The following is a 23,514-nucleotide window of genomic DNA, read 5'->3' on the forward strand; positions in this document are numbered from 1 at the left end:
TCCCTCATGGGCCAGCCAATGTGCGGGGTGGGAAGCGCCTTTGTTTTTTTGTTTTTTGTTTTCTTTTTTTTGTTTTCAGTTTTTCCATTTTAGAAATAATTCAAGATTTTAAAAAAATTGCAAATTGTGAGCGAATGTTCATAAATTAAAAAAGTACATAATTTAAAAAAATCAGGAAATGATAAATGCTAACGGGTTTCGAAAAAAGTTCGTAATTCTAAAACAATGTTCTTGTATTCCAGAAATGTTCATAATTTTCATTAAATGTTTAGAATCTTAATAAAATGTTTTTAAAAAGAATGCAATTTCTAGAAAATGAACACAAAATATGTAAATATATTCATGAATTTGTAAAAAAAAACGAAAATTTAAAATATGTTCACGATATCAAAAATATGTTCACGAATTTGAAAAATATTCATCATTGTAGTAACTGTTTATGTTTTCAAAAACCATTCAGGAATTTGAAAATGTTCATAATTTTAAAAAATATTCATCAATTTGAAAAATGTACATAATTTAGAAAAATGTTCAGGAAGTTTTAAAAATGTTCACAATTGAACTTTATTAAATAAGTGTTAACCTTGATTTGAAATAATTGTTTGAATTTTAAAAATTGTTCACTGATTTAAAAAATCCAAATTTCAGAAAATATTCATGCAATTTGGAAATAAAAAAGAAAAAGAAAAGGAAATACGAAAAATAAAAAGGAAATTATAAGATAAAGAAAAAATTAAACGAGAAAAAGACCTAAAGAAATAACAGGAAAAAATAGTTTGGGAAAGTTCTAGAACCTTCCTAGAACCGGACATGAGCTAGCTGGGCCGGCTCACATATACGCAGCGGGGTGTACGTGCGCGGTCGCTCAGGAGCGACCTAGGCGGGGGATAGCAAAACCAGACGAAGTGGCTGGTGCCGCGAAAAGGCAGGGTAAGGGTTTTACGGGAAGCCCACGGGCTGCCCACAAGGACCAATCGGGAGTAACCATCTATACATATATGCTGCTCTTAGGGCATTTCGGACGCTCACCTATAAATTTTCTTTCGCATCCGTTCGCAGATAGGAGGAACCAGTCCGCTGACACCGATGCAGGACGTATTTTAATTAAAAGGTAAAACTATGTGCACGTACAGTCGCGCAGAGGTTCATTCCCACTACATGGATAGACTACACTAAACTATAACCGACCGCATCCGATCCTTTTGTGTTCCCCATGTTCGGCAGCCTGCTCATCAGATTGTTGGGAGCCCTGAAGGTATATTCTTCCCCTGTATCTTCCCTATGCGCGGTTGTGCCGCTCATCGGAGTGGCAAACGTGATGCTTCAGCCGGAGGGGAAGGGGGTGCTTCAGCCGTAAGAGAAGCTTGCCTACTCCGCTTCCATGAAGCCGAGGCGAGTGTCGACGATGATCTGCGCTGAACCGAGCAAGTCACCGGCTGTGCACACCAGCGATGCGCCGGCTGTGGCCTTCCTGGGAACCAATTGGCAAGCGGCGACTGCCTCTAGTGTTCTACTTTTTCTCGATGTTGGCGGATGGCCTCGTCCATGACAGCCACGATGTCCGTTCCGTCATGCTCTCCCACATGCCTGCCTGGAGACCGTCGCCACTCCTCAGCGAGATGGATAGGAGAGGCTCATTGCTAAACCACGCGTTGGCTTGGAGCGACAACTTGCTCCGTCGAGCTAGGCGAGGCAAGTGGAGCAGCGAGTTGTCTGGCTCGTATCTAGCGGGCTCGGCAGGCCACCCAACCGGCTTTTATGTCGGAGAACTTCTCTTCATGTTCGTTGGATGGCATCGAATGGGTGGAGAAAATAGTGGAAGGAGCAGATGGGGAGCGGTGGGGAGGTGCAATTCTTGCGCGGCGTCTGTCCTCCTTCAAATAGTCGGCTGACTGGAGGAGCTTGCCCGGCGTTGTGGTTAATGTCCACCCGCTTGTGAACGGGCATGTGGCCAGAGTAGGTTTCCCAGCACACGTGCGAGTTTAAATGGAGACATTGAGTGCTGCAAGGAGGCGTGTTCAGACGAGCGTGCAGCGGGCGCCGCCCTCGATCGGCTTGCCGCTTGAGTGGCGGAGCCAGTGAGAGGTCGCATCCACTTTGGGCTGGCTTCAATGTGGAGCGGCCACTCTACATCGACATGAATGCTGGAAGCTAACGCAGGGCGGGGAGAATGCGCGCGGGCGAGGTAGGGGGGTTTCGGGTGGGCCAGCATGGTGAAAAGCGGACGTGGGCGCCATCCCCCACGTTTATCTCGAGTTTGCGAGAGAAAGTGCGTCCTGACCGCCCTCAGGACGGATGCAGGACCATGTTGGATGGCATAACATGTCCAAATAGCGCGGTCCGAACAGTTGTGGGTGATTTGAAGGTCCGTGTTGAAGATGCCTTTATCCCTCAAAAAATAAAATGCCTCTCTTCGTTCAGTGTATCGACGAGCAGATACCTGAACCGGCCGCCGTTAGGTGTGAGCCTCCTTCCCACCTCCCTGGCTCTTCTCCTCGGATCTCCTTGTTGCTCAACACTTGTATCCGAAACATGTATTCTAAATTCGTGAGATAATGGATAGTCTTCTATAGTAAAGTGTAGTAAGTTCGTATCAGAGGGACGCGCCGGCGACACTGCCAAGCTGGCCATCCTTGACCGCCAAGCGCCTGGCCACTGGGGCCGCGAACCCGGCTGGCAGAGAGAACTCCAGCGGCTCGTCAGAAGTGGAGGTGTAGGCGGAGTCAGGCTGCGAGGTGACCCTCAGGTTAGCTGACGCCGTCCTCCGGGCGCCGATGGTGGCAGTGGTGGTGGGCGCGTTGTGGGAGGGAAGCAAAGGCGGGAAGCGGATGCCGCCGTGGCCATGGATCCCCGCATGGCGCGTGGTGCGGACGGAGCGGTAGAAGGAAGCTGCCGCTGGTGCGATTGGACAGGGGCGGAGCGGAGCTGGCCGGGCGGGAAAAAGATAGTATCTCCACGAACTCGAATCAGTTTTTCTTTATCTTGGCTCTCCATATGTCTGGGTGCCTCGAAAGTACTAGTAGAACGGTAATGTAGACCACAAAGCTTTGTAAATCGTAGTCACCACCATTGCCACCACATGCAAAAATAATTCATCAAATACTTATGATCATGGAGCAGTGGATCAACAAGCTTGTGCGACTTGTTTCGATGCTTGCGTGTGTGTGAAATTCCAAACCATTTCAAGTGATGCAACAAATTTGAAATTTCAGTAGGCCCGAATAGTTGTTCTTTAGCTCGCGCTCTATTGGCATATACAGCTTGCCATGAAAAAAATATGATTGTTGTTCAGTTCCACATTGTGCGATTTTAGAACTGATTGGAAGAGCAGTTCTTTCCCATAATTTTCCGCACAAGCAGCAATGTTTTGGATCCCGAATTTCAGAACTGATCGGAAGACAGCCTCGACATCAATGAGTGTCAAAAGATTCATTGGATTGACACCACAAAGTACACCCAAGCCCTGGAGGAGGTGCAGAGGGATGGCTTCATGGTGGCGTCGTCAATACCATCTCCGTGGACAGCAGCACGAATATCCGGTGAGCCATTGACGATGCACACCGGGAGAGGATTGGCGGCCAAAGCCTTCGAGAGCATGTTGACCAAGCATGCATCGACATTCGATCTGAAGCAAGCGCCGCCCTGTACCTTGATGGTGGAGTTGAAGCGGAATACATGAACTATTCAGTTTTTTCTAATATCTCAACTTTTGTCTGCCTCATCACACGACAAAACATTTGGTGTAGACACAATACCTAGCTCAAATCACAACTTGATTCCTGGCTAAATAAGCCCATGGCAGCCTCGCAGGAAAAGAAACTGAGGGCAGGATAGCTCAAATATGAATAAATAAGTGAAATATGCCGGCTATATATATTGAGCCCAACACCACCGAAGAACTTGGCAATCATGTGGCAAGTATGACACCAAGTAACATGCGCAGCTCATGAACTGTATTATTTATTGGACTTCTTTTTCTTCCAAATCAATCTATCCATCCGTGTGTAGCCTGCGCCATGATTTTTTTCATGTGGTCGACACACTATCTGGATGATCTTTTAAAAAAAAATCCCTATTGAAAGCATTATAGCATAATATCATCCATGTACTGTCGAACTCATTTTTTATAGGGAAGTGTTTGGGGCCGGGGCACCGGCGCAAACATTGGGCCGGTCTTCCTCTTCCTCGCGTCTCCTTCATGGGGCGCGCGGAAGCCCTCTTCTTCTGCCCCCTCCTCCCCACCCCTTCCCCATCCCTTCCCCTCTTCCCGAGCTGCGACTGGGCCACCACGAGCTACTTCGCCGGCGGCCAGGCTCCCCTCGCCGACTGCCATGGCTGCCTGCCTCCATGGCCAGATCCATCCCCTACCTCAAGCCTTCACGCGGGCGCATCCCCTCCCCCCTTCCCCCTCCCCCCGGGCTGCGACTGGGCGACCACGACCTCCATCGCCGGCGGTCAGGCACTCCCTCGCCGGCCGCCATGGCTGCCTGCAGCCATGCCCGGATCCTCCCGCGTATACAAGTGTTGCAACCGTCACCTAGAAAAGCTTTAACAGCCGTTGAAAAAAGCTTCAACCATAGACATAGAAAGCTTCAATGGCATTGCACAACAAGGGAAAGCTGTAACCGTTGTTGGATTTTGCTACTACCGGCAAAGCTTTTTGCTACATCCATCAGGCAGAGCTACGACCTCGCGAGGACGACAATGATTTTTTTTGCTGCAACCATAGCAGGCTTTTGCTACTACCGTTGGAGGTTTTTGCTACATCCAGTAGATAAAAAAGCTTCAACCAGACAACGAAATACAGGAAAAGTTACAACCGTTTTGACAAAAAGCTTCAACCCACAGATGAAAAAGCTTCAAACAGAGATTGAGAAAATCCTCCTCAACGACGACCATGGCGTCTCTCTGTGTTTTTGTTGCAACCGCAGAGTAAAAAGCTGCAACCCTTTGTGAAAAAAGCTTCAAGCTAGGTGAAAAAGCTTCAATTGGCACGGTGGAAAGCTTCAATCCGCGAGAAAAGCTTCAACAGGCATAGAGAAAAGCTTCAACCGATGAGATAAAAAGCTTCAACCTGACTCGCCAATGGCAGCGAGCAGCGACGTTGAGAGCTGCGTCGGCGACACGACAGTCCAGCGACGACGGCGGCTGCTAGGTGCTGCGACGACAAGGGGTGCCGGTGTGCTTCAAGACGGCGCCATTTTTTGCTACGAGGGGGCGATGGGCTTTCTGCTGGACCGTGGGGCGAGTACGGATGCTACGACGGGGACGGGGACGGCGGCCGGCGGCGACAGGGACGGAGAGCGCATCCAGCAGCGTGGGACTAGGGGGGAGGAGGTCCAGGTGAGGGGGCTAGTCGCCGGCGACAGGAGCGGCTGGGGTGAGGACGCGGTGAAGAAGAAGAGGAAGAAGTCAACGCGGGGGAAGGGGGCTCGAGGAACAGATCTGACGGCTCAAGCTCGCGTATCGGACGGCTGGGCCTTGACCGGCCCAACGATTGGGCCGGTGCGCCGGCGCAGATCACTGCCCTTTTTTATATTTTCCCCCATTTGACTAGTATGAAAAACGGTGGCCTATATGGTCTATAGGTCATGCGATTTCTAGGAAAGCCATGGCAGATGCTGTCTTTCCACATAGAAAATGTCTAAGTATCGTGCTCTTAAGGACATCTACAATCTACAATGGTTGATAAGGCGGTCCTCTGTTTATTTATTCAAGTCTTCTAGAGAAGCAAGAACAACATGCTACACAATGTATTATTTCTAACAAATTAATAATTGCACGATCTTAAAATATGGGTGACTAAAATTCAACTAGAAAAATTTGTGAATAACAGAAGACATCGGGTACAAGACATAGGCTTCTATTTCTTATTAAGAGATCAACAATTAGCTTAATCATGTCTATATTTCTTTCGCACTCTTCCACTTCACCAGTTATCATATGTAGCACTGTTAAGATAATGCCACTGTGCACACCCCTACTCAATGTCACTCTCACTCATCCCCATGCGCCCTAGCCCTAACTACTCGTCTCGCCCTTTCAACTGGCGGCTGGAACCATTACACACTTCCGCCCCAACCCTCCAACACCGCACCTTCTGCTCCCCCACCCGCCCATATACCGGCATACCACCTTACTCCGACGAGTCTTCACCACCATCCTGCACGTTCATCATTCTACTATTTTGCTCCGTTCCAGCCATCATTAGTTAGCCAATGTTTTGTTTGGTTTTGCATTGATCTATAAAATGTTGGACATGAGTATTGCCAACTCAAACCATCATGTTTGTTTATCGTCTTTATTTCCTTCTTCCAATAAAGTATCCGGTGTTACATACTACATATGTACTTCTTTGCATCATAAATCCAACATGTTTCCCATACTACAAAATTTCACATCCGCACAGTTTCACGCCACCATAAAAAGAAATCTCAAGTGTGACAATTCACGGGAGTTACATGCCCCGGTTTTTCCTTCTCTACCATAGTAATTGGGTGAATTCAACTTGTACTTCCCTCAAAAAAAGATGAACCTATCTCTTTAAATAAAAGATATAATTAATATGATTCTCTCAGTTTAATGGTCATATAAATATGCATAGTACTATAAAGACAATGTGTATTGTTCTCGTGCCTCTCTCCTTTTTTAGTGATGGTGGTCCTCAATATGGTGATCCATGTGAGGCAAGAAGTATGACACTACCTACTCAGGATGACGAGACGGGGGCGGCTCCCTGAAGACGCCTAACCCCCGTTGCAATGGTGTGTCTAGCATCATCGATGGGCGTGTGGAGGTGTGTCTCCGGCGGATCTGTCCTTGGTTGATTTACTCGGATATGGTCGTAGTTCGTCTACGTTCATGTGTTTTCAGGTTGGATCCTTTCGATCCACGCGACACTTCATCGGTGGTGGTTGTTGTTTTACTGCGCTAGTCCTATGGGGCCTTAGCACGACGACTTTTCGACTATCTACTACAACAAGTTTTGCCCGGTTCCGGGCAGGGGGGACAATGAAGGCGGCGCGCCTTCGGCTCACTTCAGTATTTGTAGTCGTCACTAGGTGGTCTACAGATCTGGATGTATTTTTTGTTATTTCCGGTGTTCATTGTACTGCCATGATTGAAGATGAATAGATCAGAAGTTTTCTCGCAAAGAAAAAAAAAAGTATGACACTAAGGTGCACAAGTTATGAGTAGCAGCATGTGAGGAAGATAACAGTTGCCCAACTTGCCTCACTATTTGGGCCTGCTTAATCTTTACGTGGTTAAGACTTACAAACGCTGGGCACCCGATCTATTTGCTAAACTACGGGGGGCACCAACTAGAGTGGCCAACTCCATACCGGCCAAAGTCTTGTTTGTCGGCGAGTTGGACATCATTGAAATTATCAAATTCTTTTACAAAAAAGGCTTCAAATTCAGTTTATACACACACTGGATTTTCGATTAAAAAGATACTAGGATCACACATAATGCAGTGTAATGTAAAAAAAAAAATTCTGGGTATGTGTGTTTAACACGGTCTGTCCATATCATAGAGCGTGTAGATTGCTCCTGGTCTATCTCACTGATTCATAAGTCTTCTGTTGAGCTTATCAAAGCGATGCCCTTCATAGAACATGACTATTAAGGTGACAAGTGTGGATCTAAGGTCCGCCACTTGCGTAGTGTGACGTACACCAAAGTACAAACACGCATCTGACGGGTACTTTACCCAAGGGAACTTGGTAAAGATCTTCGTGCAATCTTGCGTTGCCGTTTGGGTACGGAGGCAGTACGTCCCGGTAATAGTGACGAATGGGCAATTCGGTGGATCCTGGCACAATAGGCTCGAACTTTTTGAAGTGGTTCCACCCCCTATAAGGCCTTGTTTGGTAGCTGGGGGAGATGTATCCGGGGTAGAGCTGTCCTGAACTGAAAAAATGGAAATCACAGGGAGATTTCACATCGACATTTGGGACGAGCGGGGGATAATAGCTAGTTCTTCCTTTCTTCAGATGCTCACATCCTTGGAGCCGGTCACGCGCACTCAGATTGGTTTTGAGACGCGTAAAGCTATCACCAACACACTAGATCTCGTCACCAAACAACATATGCATGATCCAGCCCTGGGTTTTACCCGTGCACCAAACGAGGCTACGTGTTTTTGAAACCCTGGTCATACAGATCATCATCGCAAAGAGCAGTGGTGGCTATCCGCCCAGGTATATTGTTTGAACTCCTGGTGAGTGCTCTGGCAAGCATTGAAGGCAGAGACGAAGCATAAGCCTCTCAGTTCCCTCCAATATCTCAACTTGCACCGTGACCTTTGGTATGTAAAAGTTAAATTTCAATTTCTGGCTAAATAATCAGACGGTCGGATAATGTAAACATGAATGAACATGGGAAATATGAGAGGGTATATATTGAGCTCAGTACCACCGAACAAACTTGGGAAGCATGCATGTGGCAAGTATGACTCCAAATAACATGCAAGACTCATGAGCTATATTGCTAAACTTATGAGTTATGACGCAAAATCTATCATCCGTGTAGCATGTGCCAGGATATGTCCGTGGCCAGTGACAATATCTGGATGATCATTCTTAAACTTGATTTTATATATAGCAAGTTGTACATAGTACAGAACATATTCGTCAAATAATAATTTGCGGTGTCGGCCATATGCTCGCGCATTTCCGCGGCTAGTTTTATCTTGTATTACCATATAGTATGATAATTTTGTCATGTCACCCCGCAATTATTTGATCTTACTGGTTATTAGGTTACAACTTCACAGTATAACGTTGGACACAAGTATTGCCAACTCAGATCGTCAACTTCAATTAACACAAGTATTCACTGTAATTTATGGACCTCGGCTCTTCAAAGTATTTCTATTCTCTACTAAAAAGTATTTCTAGTTTCTCTCTGCAAAAAAGTATTTCTAGTTTCTACTACCTTATTTGCCTATGTATGATTACACACATTACATATGTCTTCCTTTGCATCATAAATCCAACATGTTTCCCATGCTACAAAATCATCTCCACATGGTTTCGCACCACTATAAAAAAATCTCAAAGGGTGACAATTGACGGTACTTGAGAATACTTGGCCCAGTTCTTGCTTCTCTACTATATAACCCCAAGTCGCCATCTATAGCAAGTGGATGAATACAACTTTTAACATTGCATTTCGGACTCAGCGGTTTATTGTAAAGAATATATTCTAAATTCATACCATATATCGACACTTCAGAGATTTTGGTACTGAGGATAGAGTGTGTATGTTGCCCTTAGGTACTCCACGATCTCGGCGCTTTCGAACATCTTGACCCCCGTGTTAGGATCCTCGATATAAGGCGCCTGCAATGACAATACTATAAATGTCACACACTACTACGCCATGCAAAGCAAAGATTTAGCAATAACATCAATCACAAGGCTCTAGACCTGGAAAAGGCCATGTTTCTTGAAAATTTCCTGTCGCTTCGGGCTGCCACGAGCACAGCTGCAGCAAAAAAGGAAAAGTTAATTCCAGTGATCTTACCGAAAAAGGGTTTCCCCCCGCTTTATATTATAAAGCAAACATAGATGTATTGTGTCAACAAGATACTGCACTTATGGCATATAGAAATAGTACTGTAGATGTTATGATGGCAGAGTATTTAGCTATCTATTTACAGATGTGTCGTGAAGTTTCCAGTATCGAATACCTGTGTAGCAAGTGTGGCAACTCCAATTCAACAAGAGCCTCTCGTGCTATTTTACAGAAAGGAGATCCCTGATGACAAAGTATGTGCTGATCAGCTTCTGGAACTGGTACCACACGGGAACAAAAAGGAAATAATGACCCCAGATGCTATGGATAAGCGAGAGAAAAATTAGACCTCGTATGCCCAGATCTCTATCGGCTGGGGTGGAAGCTTTGAAACAGTGTAGGAAGATCCCTGCAACAATATGGGTCAGCCCTGGTTTGAGCAAAAACTTTCAGACGTCGCACACTGTATACTTGCTTGTATGGTTTACTGGCAATCTACCTTCCAGACACGCCAAATCATAGCAAGCCCTGCTGTTATTGTCTACAAAATAAGCCACAAAACATCAGCTTTTGCACAACTGATTACTAACTAATACTGAACTATCATACTTAAGTCAAACAGTAACAAAATCATGAAAATATGGCAAATAAAGATCGCGTATAAATCAACGGTAATGTGCTTCTGAACATAGCCTATACTATTGGATTATGGAATACTTAGCTACTTACCGTAAATAGACCAAGCGATAGCATAATCGGGACAGTTCCATCACCTGAAAGACAAACACAGGGAAGGAGCTAACAGGAAGGACCCTGTCAGGAACAGGGGAAGCAAGGTCTGGTAAAATAAATGGTGAGATACAAACCGTATGTGTCCGCAAGGTATTTTATAATGGCATCTGATTCATACATGGCAACTCCTGTGTTTGGATCCACCTGCAACATATGATTATCTTAAATGAAGATATAATTTTGCTTTCACATAGCATTTTTTTAGGCAACATAGAAGAACTAACGATTTTGACTAATAACTGCAAAACACATTGCAGCAGAAGACTGCAACAACATGACAAAACACCCGATGTCTGCTTACTAATTAATGGCGAAACACATTGCAGCAGAAAACAGCAACAACATGACAAAACACCCGATGTCTGCTTACCAATTAATGGTAAAACACATGGCAGCACAGAACTGCAACAGTATGACAAATCATAACATGTCTGCTTACTAATGAATGACAAAACAAATTGCATTGCAGCATACGACTACAACAATATGACAAAAAACCCATCTTGCCAGGAAACACGAAGTTCAGAAATATTAAAATCCCCTCTGTTCCAAAATCTAAGAAGTTCTATCTTTGTCCTAAGTTAATCTGTATCAAATTTAACCAAATTTATAGAAAAATACATCAACATTCACAACAATACAACACCAAGTGAGTATATTATAAAAACATATTTCATAATGGATTTAGTGATACTAATTTGATGTTGTAGAATGTAGATGTTAGTACAATTCTCTATAAACTTGGTCAAACATGAAGAACATTGACTTAGAATAAACCAAGAACTTCTTACATTTTGGAACATAGTGAGTATTAGTTAATGGTGATTCTTCTTGGATCATGCTTGTTTGTCAAACATAATTCAGAAACTACATAAGAAAGATATATAAAACTGGAAATGGTAGCGATCACATATAACCTAACAAACAATAGAACTGGTGAGGAATTCTTGCATACCATGTAAGGGAACTGTTTCTTCCCACCCATCTCTAAAACCTTTGGACGAAATGTTGGCCCCTTTTGAGGACAGGGGTAAAATAAAACATCAAGGTCCAACACGGATACCATCTCTCTCACCTGAAAATTGTACATGGCAACCATAAACACCGAGATTTTCCAAACATGGAAAATGACAACTACAAAATGCAGATGCAGTAAACTAAAAGGACATGCACCTTTCGACAAAATGGACATCTGAAAGTTTTAGCCAGAATACACCAATAAGTGAAGCCAAGAATCAGAAGCAGAGAAAAATATTAGCCCTTGATGTATATAAAAAAGCATGTCCGATTATAAATATGCAGGACACCTTTTTCTCAATGGAAAGTTAAGAATCTCAATTGAAAGAAAACTCATACCCTTCAAACTCGTATATCTCAATAGGTTTTTCTGGTCGACGGCACTGATCTATCTTTGAGGTCTCCTTAACCTTTAGACCTTAAATAAGAAACAAATGTACTCCTTTACATTGAAAGATAATAGGCACTGAACAAGTAAAATAAAATGATCTTAGCTAGCAAAAATGGGGAATTAGAGAAATTCACCTAGAAATTCCAGAGAGTATTGGTCTGAGGGTATTTTGTCGGCGGAGACTAGTGATACCGAGTATCTGCAAACCGACCACAAGATATGAATACAGCTCAATGTGAGACGTAAGCTTCAGAATGTACATGAATTTCCAAGTCACATTTCTCCGCAATGGTGCGGAGCTAATTTTCTCGAATTATTGACACCAAAGTAACTAGGCATTGCTAGTTACTGACACCAAAGCAACGACACTTTGATAATTACTGAAGCAGAGCACTTGGACAGCATCAAAGTAGAAAGAGATGAATACACCCAGATTCCACTGTGGTGCTCAATTTGGTGGGTGAAACGAAACAGGTTTGCATCTCTATAAGCCCAGCTGGAGGAGGATTGATTGGAGGGGACGAACCCTAGGACGAAGAGGCCGGTGCCGAGGCGGAAAGGCAGGGCGAGGGCCGCGCCGGCCACGCTGGCGAGCTGGCCATCCTTAACCGCGAAGCGCTTGGGCACCGGAGGCGCGAACCCTGCCGGCGGCGAGAACTCCGGCCGTTCTTCGGAGGTGGAGGCGGGGGCAGAGACGGGGGCGGATTCGGGCAGCGCGGCGACCCTGAGGGTGGCTGACGCCGTCCTCCGGGTGCAGGCGGCGGCGGTGGTTTTAGGTGCGGCGCGCGAGGAGAGGAACGGCGGGAAGCGGAGCGCCGCCGTGGCCATTTACCCGCCGCGCGCGGGGCGACGCGAGCGGAGCGGGAGAAGGAGGCGCGAGTGGACAGGGAGGGGAGTGTAGCTGAGCTGCTGGAACGGGAGAAAGATATCCCTCCACCAACTTCCACTGGCTTCGGTGGGTAGCTCCTTGTATTGTACTCCTACTACTACAATGTTATTTTCCTTTCTCCAATATTTAACATTTATTATATGAACAAGGATGGATTTTCTTTCAAAAATAAAATATCTCGACGAGCTCATGTTGCAATGATCCAATGCTATCGGTGGATCGAGGGAAAGGATGAATACATTATGCGTATCTTGTTGACACTACACCCCGATTGCTATGTTCTGGATCAACCGGTTGATACTTTTGCTCGGCTGGCTACTGTGTTTTCCTTTCTTTCCTACAAGAATCCTAGGCCTATATATTAAACTTGTATAATTCTTAGTCCTTTCTACATCAACTTGTCTTCTTACTACACCACGTTAAGCAAGCTCGATCGCAACTCTCAATCCAGGATAGCCCCCTCCGGTTGTACGGAGAAGCCTGTTAATTAACTCAATTTCAAGTATTGATATGAACCCTCGACATATTTGAGAATCATTCCTAGGAAAATAAAATATACGTAGGCCCCTCCTGCTTTAAGGTTTTGAAAACCCATTGAGGACATGAGTCATGGAACTGAAGGGAGTATATGAGCTGGTCAGTTTCCTCTAATATCTACACCGATGCCATCATGAAACAAAAATTTCTCCCTAGCTTAAAATAGATGGTGTGTGGTAGATAAAAGCTGCATTCTGATTTCCGAGTAAGCTATCAGAGATCTAAGTGGATCTTGTAAACATCACCTACGAAATATGAGAGGTTATATAGAGAGCCTAACACACCAAGAAACATGACAAGGAAATGAAAACATGTAGCAAGTATGATACCAAGGTACACAACTTATGAGCGCTACGGTTAGTTAGGTTTGGTTTTTGAGGTGTGGAAGATGCAACTCATTCCTCTCAAAGTTTAAAGTACTCCCTCTGTAAACTAATATATGAGCGTTTAGATAACTAAAATAGTGATCTAAATGCTCTTATATTAGTCTACGGAGGGAGTAATTGTTAAGGGTGATTTATGTCTCCAACCATATGCGTCCACTGTACTATAGCTATCATCATCCTTGGAGGCACAAAGAACTACCAGGCCATTTGTTAAAAAAATTACTTACTCTATGCAACCGTTATACCGCTACAGAAAACTAGATTTAAAAACACTAGATTATGTTAAACAACACTTTCTTTGATGGTAATTAACTAAGCTTGACTTACCTACCTAAATAGTTTTTTATTGCAGGAATAGCATATTATAATTAACTTCATGCATTCCTTGTATTTATTTTGTTAGCGACTCTCCAATCAGTATTGATGGTAAACAAGCATAGTAATGTAGCACAATGTGTTGGGTAGAATCGCCATTTTGTAAGGAATACTTGGGGCGTGAACCTTCTTTTAAACATGGGGCGTGGACCCTCTAGATTGCACATGTGGATCAAATGCCGTGATGCATTGGTTCCTATAGTTTCAGAACAGAAACTAAACTGCACTTCCTCACATGTTAGGGCATCACAAATAAAACTCCCAAATTTTAACTCTTCAACTTTTAGGAGTTACATTTTTTTTGGAGCTAAGCAAACCATCAAACTTAACTACTCAAAAACAAAATTGCGCACAAACATCTCATACGAAACTCAAATACTTCATAATTATACATCGTAATCCAAAATTAAACTTGATAAAGCTTACTTAGAGCTAAACCAAACTAAATTAAAAACTAAAACACACTAATCCTCTTCGGATTCGAGGTTGATCACCGACGGCTTGCCGGAGCGCGACGCCTCGCTGTTGTGGGTCTCCTGCCATGGCACCGGTGCATCAACGTAGTCACTGGTGTCGATCTCGACGAAGAGAGCGTCCCGCTCTCGATCCGTCACAGCTAAGAAATGCTGAGTCACGGCTAAGCGCCTCCCGCTCATTGGTGATGGAGCGCTCACAGGCGAGCTGAACCTCCATCACCTACGTGTCGGCGGAGAGCCGGGCAACCTCCTTCCACCGCCCGATGCTTCTCCTTCTCCATGATGGCCTTCTCGTACTCACGCTCTACCTCCTCCCACAAGAGGATGTGGATGTGGTCACCGGTGACATACTCTTCCTCTGCGTCCGGCTCATCCTCGGCCTTGGCATCAGCCACTTATGCCTCGCTCTTCGCCACCTTTTCCTATACCTCCTCCTCATCGTCCAAGCTCGACAAATCGACCGGCACGACGATGGCTGGGAGGTGCTGGAACGAGTATGCGTACTAGTGCATCGGTAACCTCTTCTCTATGGCAATTTGGGACGGCAACGATGGTGAATCGGGCGACAACGACGATTCGGACGACGACAATGGCCAATTGAGCGGTAGCAGCTATTTACGGTCTAATTCTGACTGATTCAGTAAAATATGTGGCGGCAGGGATGACTTATAGTTTGGGGGAGTGGCGGGAATTTACAGCGTCGGGGTGGTGGGGCGGTCAATTGGGTGGCTCGCCAGCGTTTGAGCCATTTTTTCTAGTGAGAGAAGAACACGGGAGATTGGAGGAGAATTGTGTCTTTTGCTCATATTGAGCAGAAAAGGAATCTTTTGAGGGTTAACTTCTGAAATTTGTCAAGAGTTATAACTATATGGCTTCTGTTAGCTGGGGTATAACTCCCCAAAAGAAGTTTTCTTTAGGAGTTAAGGATTATTTTAGGGTTCTATTAGAGATGACTTAGTGCGCTACAACCTCATTCATGATCCCAGCTCTGGATCAGATTAATTTGAGTTATAAACTTTCATGACTCATGGTCCAGCTTATATACTGATTTTATATATGCTGATGCTATGGAGTCTTTAGCCGGCAGCATGAATTGTGGGGCCCACGACAACCTGACAAAGGACAAATGTGCTCATAAAGTTTCCGGAAATGATATAAGATACATCTACAGCCATCTAATTAACTTGATTTTAGGTATTGATTCAAAGTACTCACATACAATGTTTAAGGAATCGTTAACTGGTAGTTGTTCGGTCGGTTTAGGAGTATCGATTAATCGGTGAATTGGCCTATTGACTGGATTAATCGGTCGACCATTAATCGGTAGATTGAATAAGAACTTGCCAACATATATCTAGATTTTCTTTTATGTATTATACTATACTCTCGTGCTCCCAGCTATGTAGTATACCAAAACATGCTGTCATACACATATGAAAAGCATAGAGGGGAGGTAAAAATATTAATCATGTCTATTAAGGAGCGGGATGGGGCTGTAAGGGGTTACATGCCAAAATTTTGGGCTTTGTTTGCCCACCTGTTAATGGGCTAACAGGGATTAATCGGCATGGCAACTGATTAATTGGTCTAACTGGCCAATTAATCGTCCTGATAAGTTAACGCGATGAATAAGTCCTATTTCATTCGGTCATGCTATGAGTAGCGATTAACTGGCCCGTTAACTGATTAATCGGGTGAATTCTTGAACAGTGCTCACATGTTTGAGAACCGTTCCAAAATAAGATAAAAATATCCCTCTTGCTTGAAGGTTTTGAAATGATGACATCCCCTCCTTCGTCCTTATCTCTTTGTGAAAGCCTTGAGACACTCGTTTCTCTCCCGTTTCTTTGGTCTCTCTCGCCCATTTCTTCCCCCTCGCGTGCAACACCCTTTCCTTTTTCCATCCGGCGTCGCTGCTAGCCGTAGCTGCGAGCCTGCATTGGTCATGCCGCCTGCCGGTCATTAGTAGAAAAAGGATCATTTGTCCCGGTTCATAAGGGCCTTTAGTCCCGGTTCTTACACAAACCGGGACTAAAGGCCGTCCACGTGGCCGCTGTCTGGAGCTTCATATTTTTTTCACACCGGGACTAAAGGTATTTTTACGAAAAAAAGATTTGAATTTTTTTAAACTTTTTTTTAATTTTTAAATTTCTGAATTTTTTTCCAATTTAATCTCTAATCACCCTTCATCACTGCTCAATTTAAACTCTAATCTCTAATCACCCATCATCATTCCAAATCATCTAACTTCCCGGCCGGTCACCCATCCTCTGACTATTCCAGCCTGAGCACGCTTAACTTTCGGGTTCTATTCCCCCTCGTTTCCAAGTTTGCACTTGTTCTTTACCATACAATAGAAAGATGTCAATCCTATTAACCCTCAGGAGTTTAGCTTGAGCATGAAGTCACATGTTTCACTGTTTGAGTTTGAAACTATTATTTAAAAAACAATAATTATTTAGTAACACTAATATTTCTTCAATAAGTAGTTTGACCATAGTTTGACCACAGTTTGACCAGATTTGACCAAAATTCAAAAAATTGAAATAATTATTTAGTAACACTAATATTCTTGAATAATTATGTAGTAACACTAATATTTCTTGAATAAGTAGTTTGACCATAGTTTGACCAGATTTGACCACAGTTTGACCAGATTTGACCAAAATTCTAAAAAACTGTAATAATTATTTAGTAACACTAATATTATTGAATAATTATTTAGTAACACTAATACTTCTTGAATAAGTAGTTTGACCAAAGTTTGACCTGATTTAACCAAAATTCAAAAAAAAGAAATTTGAGCATAACTTTTTTTCCTTTTAGAATTTGAGGATTCTAAAATTTTGCAAATAGGCCGTAGGCCGTCAAAATCGGATGCGGATTTTTGTGCTGAACATTTTGATATATTATACTTTTTTCTGACATCGTATGCAAAAGTTATAGCCGTTTTACATTTTCCCTACACTTTTTGCAAAACATGTCCAAATTTAAGTTTTTAATTTTTCCTAACTAGTACATGTAGTAACATAACTACATCTGGAAGGATTTTAATTTTTGAAGTTTTTATCATTTTCTTTAGCTTTTTACAAAACTGAAAAGGCGATCCAAGGGGGGTAGAGTTTGAAAATGGGACCTTTAGTACCGGTTCGTGCCACGAACCGGTACTAATGACCTTTAGTCCCGGTTCGAGCCACCAACCGGTACTAATGGGCATCGCACCCTCTAATACCGGTTCGTGGCACCAACCGGGACTAAAGTTCCCATTTGAACCGGGACTAATGCCTGTACGGTGCCCTAGCCGCTCGAACCGGGACTAATGCTCACATTAGTCCCGGTTCGTAATGCAACCGGGATTAATGCTCTTTTCTGGCCGAACAAAAGCCCTGTTTTCTACTAGTGGGTGCTGGAAAAGATGTGCAACCAACGCCAATTGCTACAACCAGCACTCGACCGTGCTGGAACCAGCGCATGGTGATGTTGGTGTCGGCGCGCGGCCGTGTTGGGCGACCCGGTGGGGACTGTGACCGGCAAGGCATAATACTAGGACCGGCGGCGTCGATTGCTGAGACCGGCAAGGTCAATTGCTGTGACCGGCGAGGCCATTTGCTTGAACCGATGACGTCATTTGCTGGAACCGGCAAGGTCATTGGTACAACCGGAGACGCAAAATGTTGCAACTGGCACGACATCTTACAACCCTCCACGATGAGTTATGCTGTAACTGTCTTCGTCGTTTGCTACAATTGTCAATGTAAATCGCTGCGACTGGCACGGCGGCATGCTGCGACGGCAACCGGTGATGTCGTTTGCTAGAATCGTAAGGTCGGTTGCTACAACTAGAGAAACAAAATGTTGTGACCAGCACGACGGCACGCTAGGACGGTGATAGGCGGATGCTGCGATAGCGAGCATGGATGTTGTGAACTTGTGATGGCTGTGATATGCTCGAATCGGGAGATGCTATGATGGTAGCCACCGGATGTAGTCTCCACACCATCCGATTCACGCCAACCGAACCCGTGTGTATTCATATATTGGTAGAGGAGGGAAACATAATCGCAGACTACTTCATTTTCAGGGTGTTTACTCTGGCGCACAAGTTAGTAAACGTTTTGCTGGCTAGTCACGTCCTTGTATTTTTTGTGCCTCAAAAGTAGCAACAAAAACTTTTTTTTTGCAGGTAACACAAAGTTTTTTTTCCCCGCAAAAAAAACACAAAGTTTTTTAATCAAAAGTATTTGGCACTTGACATTTCACGGCCTTGTATTTTTTGTGCCTCAAAAGTAGAAAAAAAACACAAACCTTTTTTTGCGGGTAACACAAAGTTTTTTAATCAAAAGTATTTGGCACTTGGCATTTTTGTTTGCCAAATACTTATGATCAGAATGTGAAGTCATGCCCGTTTTGTGCATTGATCTATATAATGTTGGACATAAGTATTACCAACTCAGATCATCATGTACGTTTATATTTTCATTTCCCCATTCCAATAGACATTTGACATTGTTCTTTGTAATTTATGAACCGCATCTCTTCCAAGTATTTCTGGTTTCACACACTACCTTATTTGCATATATGATTACACACAATTTTTTTCCAGGCTATCCAACAAAGACACATATGGGGCTGTTTAGTTGCCATGCACCCTGAGTTAGATACCTGAGAATATTCCTTGCCTGAGAGTAACCTGAAGGCGTTTCACAAATTGGCTAACTAGGCACACACCAATCTCAGGCACTGTTTGGTTGACGCCCTGAAAGTACGCCTGTGTGGACAGAAGCTCCAGGCAGTGTTTGGCTCAATTTTTGCCTGAGTTACACTGGCCACTTGTTTGTCACGTATTTAAGGGATAAATTAATAATTAGATAAAACCAGGCATAACAGACCAAATTATCATTACACTTAAGGTTTGAGTTTACATCATAATTTGAAGAACACAAAAGTCTACTACCACTCGTCTAGTGCTAACATGTCCAAAAGTCACATTTCCTATTCGCATGATCAGAAAGTCCACCAAAAAGAAACTCCGTCAACCATGTACGTAATCTTGTGCAATTAATAATCACTTAGTGATTAGCAGGATGGATCATCAATACGACCATCAATAGGATCATCAGCAGGATCATCACCAGATAAATAATTCAACACCCAACGTGCGAGGTATTCCTCACCCATGCTCATAACATGAATATGAGCTAGATCCATCTGAGTACAAAATAACATGAATAAGATAGTTGTGCATAAAAAATCCGAGTAGAATATTTTAGATCTGTCTAAGTACGAAATAAGAAGATTTTTTTTTTCGAGAAACTATAAGAAGATTAATTTAGATCCATCTTTTTTTAACCATGAACTAGAATTGTTTATTGCTGCAAATCAAACTCCCTACAGATTCTTCTGTCATGGAAAGCAAAAAGGGGAGAAGCAACAAGGAAAAAACATGGGATTGTGTACTCACGTACCTGATTTACACACGGTCTGGACAAAGGTGCTACAAAAGGAAGGAATAGTGGCAGGCAAAATTGCAGCCAACGTTGTCAGATCCAGTAGATCTTGGAGCAGCTCTCCACCGGATCTACACCTCAGAGAGTCAGAGTAGTTTCCCGCCGGCAGTCCCCAACTCCATGGATTGATTTTTGGATTTCTCTCCTCCGTAGGAACCCTAAGGGAAAGGGGAAAAGTGAGAGGGAGAGTGGAAAAGTGAGAGAGAAGGGGTAATTTGACTCGGGCACGGTGCGTGGGATTGCAGCGATTCTCAGGCCTCCGATTTTCCAGGCCCGAGCCAGACACGGTTCGACAGGCAGGTTTGTCAGGCGAGATATCTCAGGTCGGCAACCAAACAGACCTCAGGCAGGCTACAGGCAGGTGCTCAGGCCAGGCAACTTCTGTCAGGGTGGCAACTGTCGGAGTAAGTGACTACGGGTAGCCCAACCGACTCCCCCTGGTTTTTCAAAAATTATCGGGCCGATCGAGCCTTCAAGTACCCAAAGCACAGGGCCGCCTTCCCCTGGCCGGCTATCTTGCAGGCCGACTACTGGAAGGCGACCCGGCCCTGAAGACCCTTCCAAAGAGAGCCACAAGATGGCCGGCTTCCAGAAGCCGTCCACAAGAGGACCGACTCCCAGAAGCCGGCCAAGACTGCACCCTCAAGAGCTGCATCCACATAACGGTGACAAGACGGGGTGTGGCTACAGCACAACCTGCCACCCCCGAATCCCGGAGCACGCGTGGCCACAGTGCGCCGTACGGGCCGGCCATCCCTCGTCCGGCGCGGCACTGTTGCCATGTTGACCATGACGCCACCCACGACAGGCTGTCAGTACGGCCCGCGGGCGGCGGGCTCCTTCAGCCAGAGAGACGCTCGAAGGCGGCCAAGCCTCCCCCAGTCGGCCTGGGGTGTGGCCGGCTCCCAATAGCCGGCTACCTCCCACCCTCGAAGTATGTGCATCATTAAGGAGACAAGATGCGGTAAGGCTACAGTGAGAGCCCGCCAGGCGGCGGCACTATAGCCATGCTTACCTCGACACAGCCCTCGTCATCAGGGGGCGAGACTACAGTAACCAGCCACCGACAAGACCCCAAGGCGGTGGGGCCGGTCTGTCGGCCAAAAGGCCGGCAGTCGGCGGGCCCCAGCGGTCGGTGGAGAAGCCGGCGAATACAGACACTGACTGCTAGGACCTGCGTCCAGCCGGATTACCATTGTACCCCTGGGGGGTAGGCCTATATAAACCCCCCGGGGCACCCATGCAAAAGGGTTGATCTCTTAGAGTTTTAGACACCACATAGAGAGAAGAGGAGAGCTAGCCTTGCCCTTCTTCTTCCACTAGCCAAACAGCTCAAGGAGCCACTTGTGTTGATCTAGTGATCATGCGGAGACCCCGCAGAGCAGGAATAGGGGTGTTATCTCTACGGAGAGCCCCGAACCTGGGTAAGATTCGCCGGCGTGCATGTCTTCGCCTTATCCCGTTTCCAGGCACCGGCGATGTCTTACTGGCTCCCACAATGATAAGCCACCCATTGGCATATGTCGCACCTACCACCCGACATTTGGCGCCCACCGTGGGGCCAGGTGCACCGTCGTCCGGAGACCTGTTCTGGACGGGAACCCTTTTCCTCCCCAGCGAGCGTAGCCAGCCCGGCATGCCCGATGGCGCTTGCCCCGACGCGCTGCAAGGCGTCGGCGACGCCTGCGCGGCGAGCTGCCTCGCCGATCTTCTTGGCAAGGCTCGCATCTCCGACGATTCTGCGTCCGACGCGGGCACAGATTACCCCGAGAGCCGCCTCGTCAGCCTCCTCGACCAGCTTCACGTCTCCAGTGAGCTTGCTGTGGACTTGGAGTCGGTCGGCTCCACCGACCCGATGCTTGTCGACTCCGACACGGCATCGCTTGACGCCTTCCCCACCAACGTGGTGATCATCGACGACCCTCTTCCTCGAGCCGACAGTGGCAGCAGCGCTGTCACCGAGGTGCTGGTCATCAGCCACGGCGCCGTCTCAGGCGAGAACGCCCACGACGCCCTACAAGCGGCACTACACGACTTGTCCGTCCCCATCCGGGCCGACGCCGACGCCGAGACACTGGAGGCACGCCGCCTCGCCCTCGTCGCGGAAGGCCAGAAGATAGCATCCATGAGACGCCTTACGGAGGCTCACCAGCGCGAAGTCGACCGCGGCGCCTTCGGTACGCCGCCTCCTGGCGGGCCGAGCTGAGCCGGCTTCGTCGAGAAGCGCGGCGCGGCCATTGCCAGCATGCTGGGAGCAGACCGCCCGGTCTACGCCACGCCACTCGAGAACTTGCGTGCCGCTCAGGTGGCCGTAGACGAGCTGAACGGGCTGGGGGCCGACGAGCTCCCCTACATGACTAGACGCATCCAGCAGCTGACCGACGCGGCCGCAGAGCGGCATGAAGCCAGCGCCCGCGCTGAAAGTCCTCCCCCACGCCGAGAGCACGGCGCGACATCCCGGACGCCGACTGCAGACGGCGCCCGCGCGAGAAAAGATAAGGAGCCGGCTGCTAGCCGCAGTCGGACTTGGCTCACCATCGAGCGCGACGCAGAAGGCCGCCCCCGAGCTGTAGAACGACGAGGCGATCCGCCTCCTCCCCCGCCCCGTGGGGAGAGATATCCCACCCCGCCGCCTGTTACGCATCCGACTCTCGGCGGCCGACTGGGCCACCGCGAAGGAGTCGGCGAGAATGACGCCCGCCACCGGATCGACCGCCTAGTGCGATCCCTGGCGCTAGAAGAAGATGATGATGTCGGCCCGCCTTGCTTTGGCCCCCGCATCCGCGACGAGCCCTTCCCCAAAGGGTTCTCACTCCCAAGAGACACGCCAAAATACAACGGCTCCGTGAAGCCGAAAGACTGGTTGATCGATTACTCCACCGCAGTCCGCATAGCGAACGGCAACAGGCGCGTTGCCGTGAAGTACGTCCCACTCATGCTTCAAGGCAAGGCACGCACTTAGTTGAACAACCTCAAGCCCTACAGCATCAACAGCTGGCTAGACTTCACGGAAGTCTTCATCCGCAACTTCACCAGCACGTACAAGCGGCCTCCCAAGCCCCGCCAGCTCTCCTTGTGCGTCCAAGGGCCTAGCGAATCGACTCGCGACTACCTCACGCGTTGGGCCGAGCTCCGCAACTCCTGCGAAGGGGTGCACGAGGTTCAAGCCATAGAGTACTTCACCGCCGAGTGCCGAGAGGGCACCCTTCTCAAGCACCGACTCCTCTGCGACGAGCCGACTACCCTCGACGAGCTGCTGATCATAGCAGACAAGTACGCCACAGCCGACTCTTCAATGAAGACCGAGCTTCGATTGGACGCCTCTGGAAAGGTGCTTGCTCCGGCTCCCAAGACGCCGGCTGGTGACTCCAGTCGACGCCCTTACCAGAACGACAACAAGCGCAGGTCCCTATGCCGCCTTCCACCAGTCGGCAAGTGGCCACAGTCGAAGACGAACAACCTGAAGAGCGGCCCGTGCCCAAGAAGCAGAAGGGCGGCAGGCCGGCTTTCTCCTACGAGCAAACCCTTGATGCCCCCTGCAAGTTCCACAGCGGCGCGAAGCCGTCCAACCACACAACCCGGAAGTGTCATTGGCTCACGCGGATCTCCAAAGGCGAAGGAC

At 46.6% G+C, this 23,514-nt stretch overlaps 1 protein-coding gene and 1 long non-coding RNA gene across 2 annotated transcripts; both read right to left on the reverse strand.

Annotated features, from left to right (window-relative positions):
- Window positions 1-8,815: 8,815 nt before the first annotated feature.
- LOC123163668 (uncharacterized) lies at window positions 8,816-12,678 on the reverse strand. Its single transcript, XM_044581028.1, has 13 exons — window positions 12,249-12,678; window positions 11,857-11,921; window positions 11,671-11,749; window positions 11,488-11,506; window positions 11,270-11,389; window positions 10,389-10,458; window positions 10,252-10,295; window positions 10,022-10,063; window positions 9,872-9,931; window positions 9,698-9,765; window positions 9,435-9,492; window positions 9,223-9,347; window positions 8,816-9,138 (listed from the first exon to the last, which is right to left on the reverse strand). The coding sequence occupies exons 1-12, from the start codon at window positions 12,548-12,550 to the stop codon at window positions 9,237-9,239; spliced, it is 1,038 nt and encodes a 345-aa protein (XP_044436963.1). The 5' UTR covers window positions 12,551-12,678; the 3' UTR covers window positions 8,816-9,138; window positions 9,223-9,236.
- A 6,588-nt stretch (window positions 12,679-19,266) lies between these two features.
- On the reverse strand, window positions 19,267-20,095 carry LOC123163672 (uncharacterized). Its single transcript, XR_006481939.1, has 2 exons — window positions 19,851-20,095; window positions 19,267-19,593 (listed from the first exon to the last, which is right to left on the reverse strand). It is a non-coding gene; the product is annotated as an uncharacterized lncRNA (long non-coding RNA).
- Between the last annotated feature and the right edge of the window lie 3,419 nt (window positions 20,096-23,514).

This window comes from Triticum aestivum, chromosome 7D (genome assembly GCF_018294505.1).
Source record: "Triticum aestivum cultivar Chinese Spring chromosome 7D, IWGSC CS RefSeq v2.1, whole genome shotgun sequence".
NCBI lineage: Eukaryota > Viridiplantae > Streptophyta > Magnoliopsida > Poales > Poaceae > Triticum > Triticum aestivum.

Excerpts from the sequence above, each read along its gene's own strand:
- LOC123163668 (XM_044581028.1), bottom strand. The coding sequence starts at position 12,550 with ATGGCCACGGCGGCGCTCCGCTTCCCGCCGTTCCTCTCCTCGCGCGCC. Across the intron at positions 11,922-12,248 it reads ACCGGCCTCTTCGTCCTAGG|ATACTCGGTATCACTAGTCT; the intron begins GTTCGTCCCCTC and ends GTCGGTTTGCAG. Across the intron at positions 11,750-11,856 it reads ATACTCTCTGGAATTTCTAG|GTCTAAAGGTTAAGGAGACC; the intron begins GTGAATTTCTCT and ends TTCTTATTTAAG.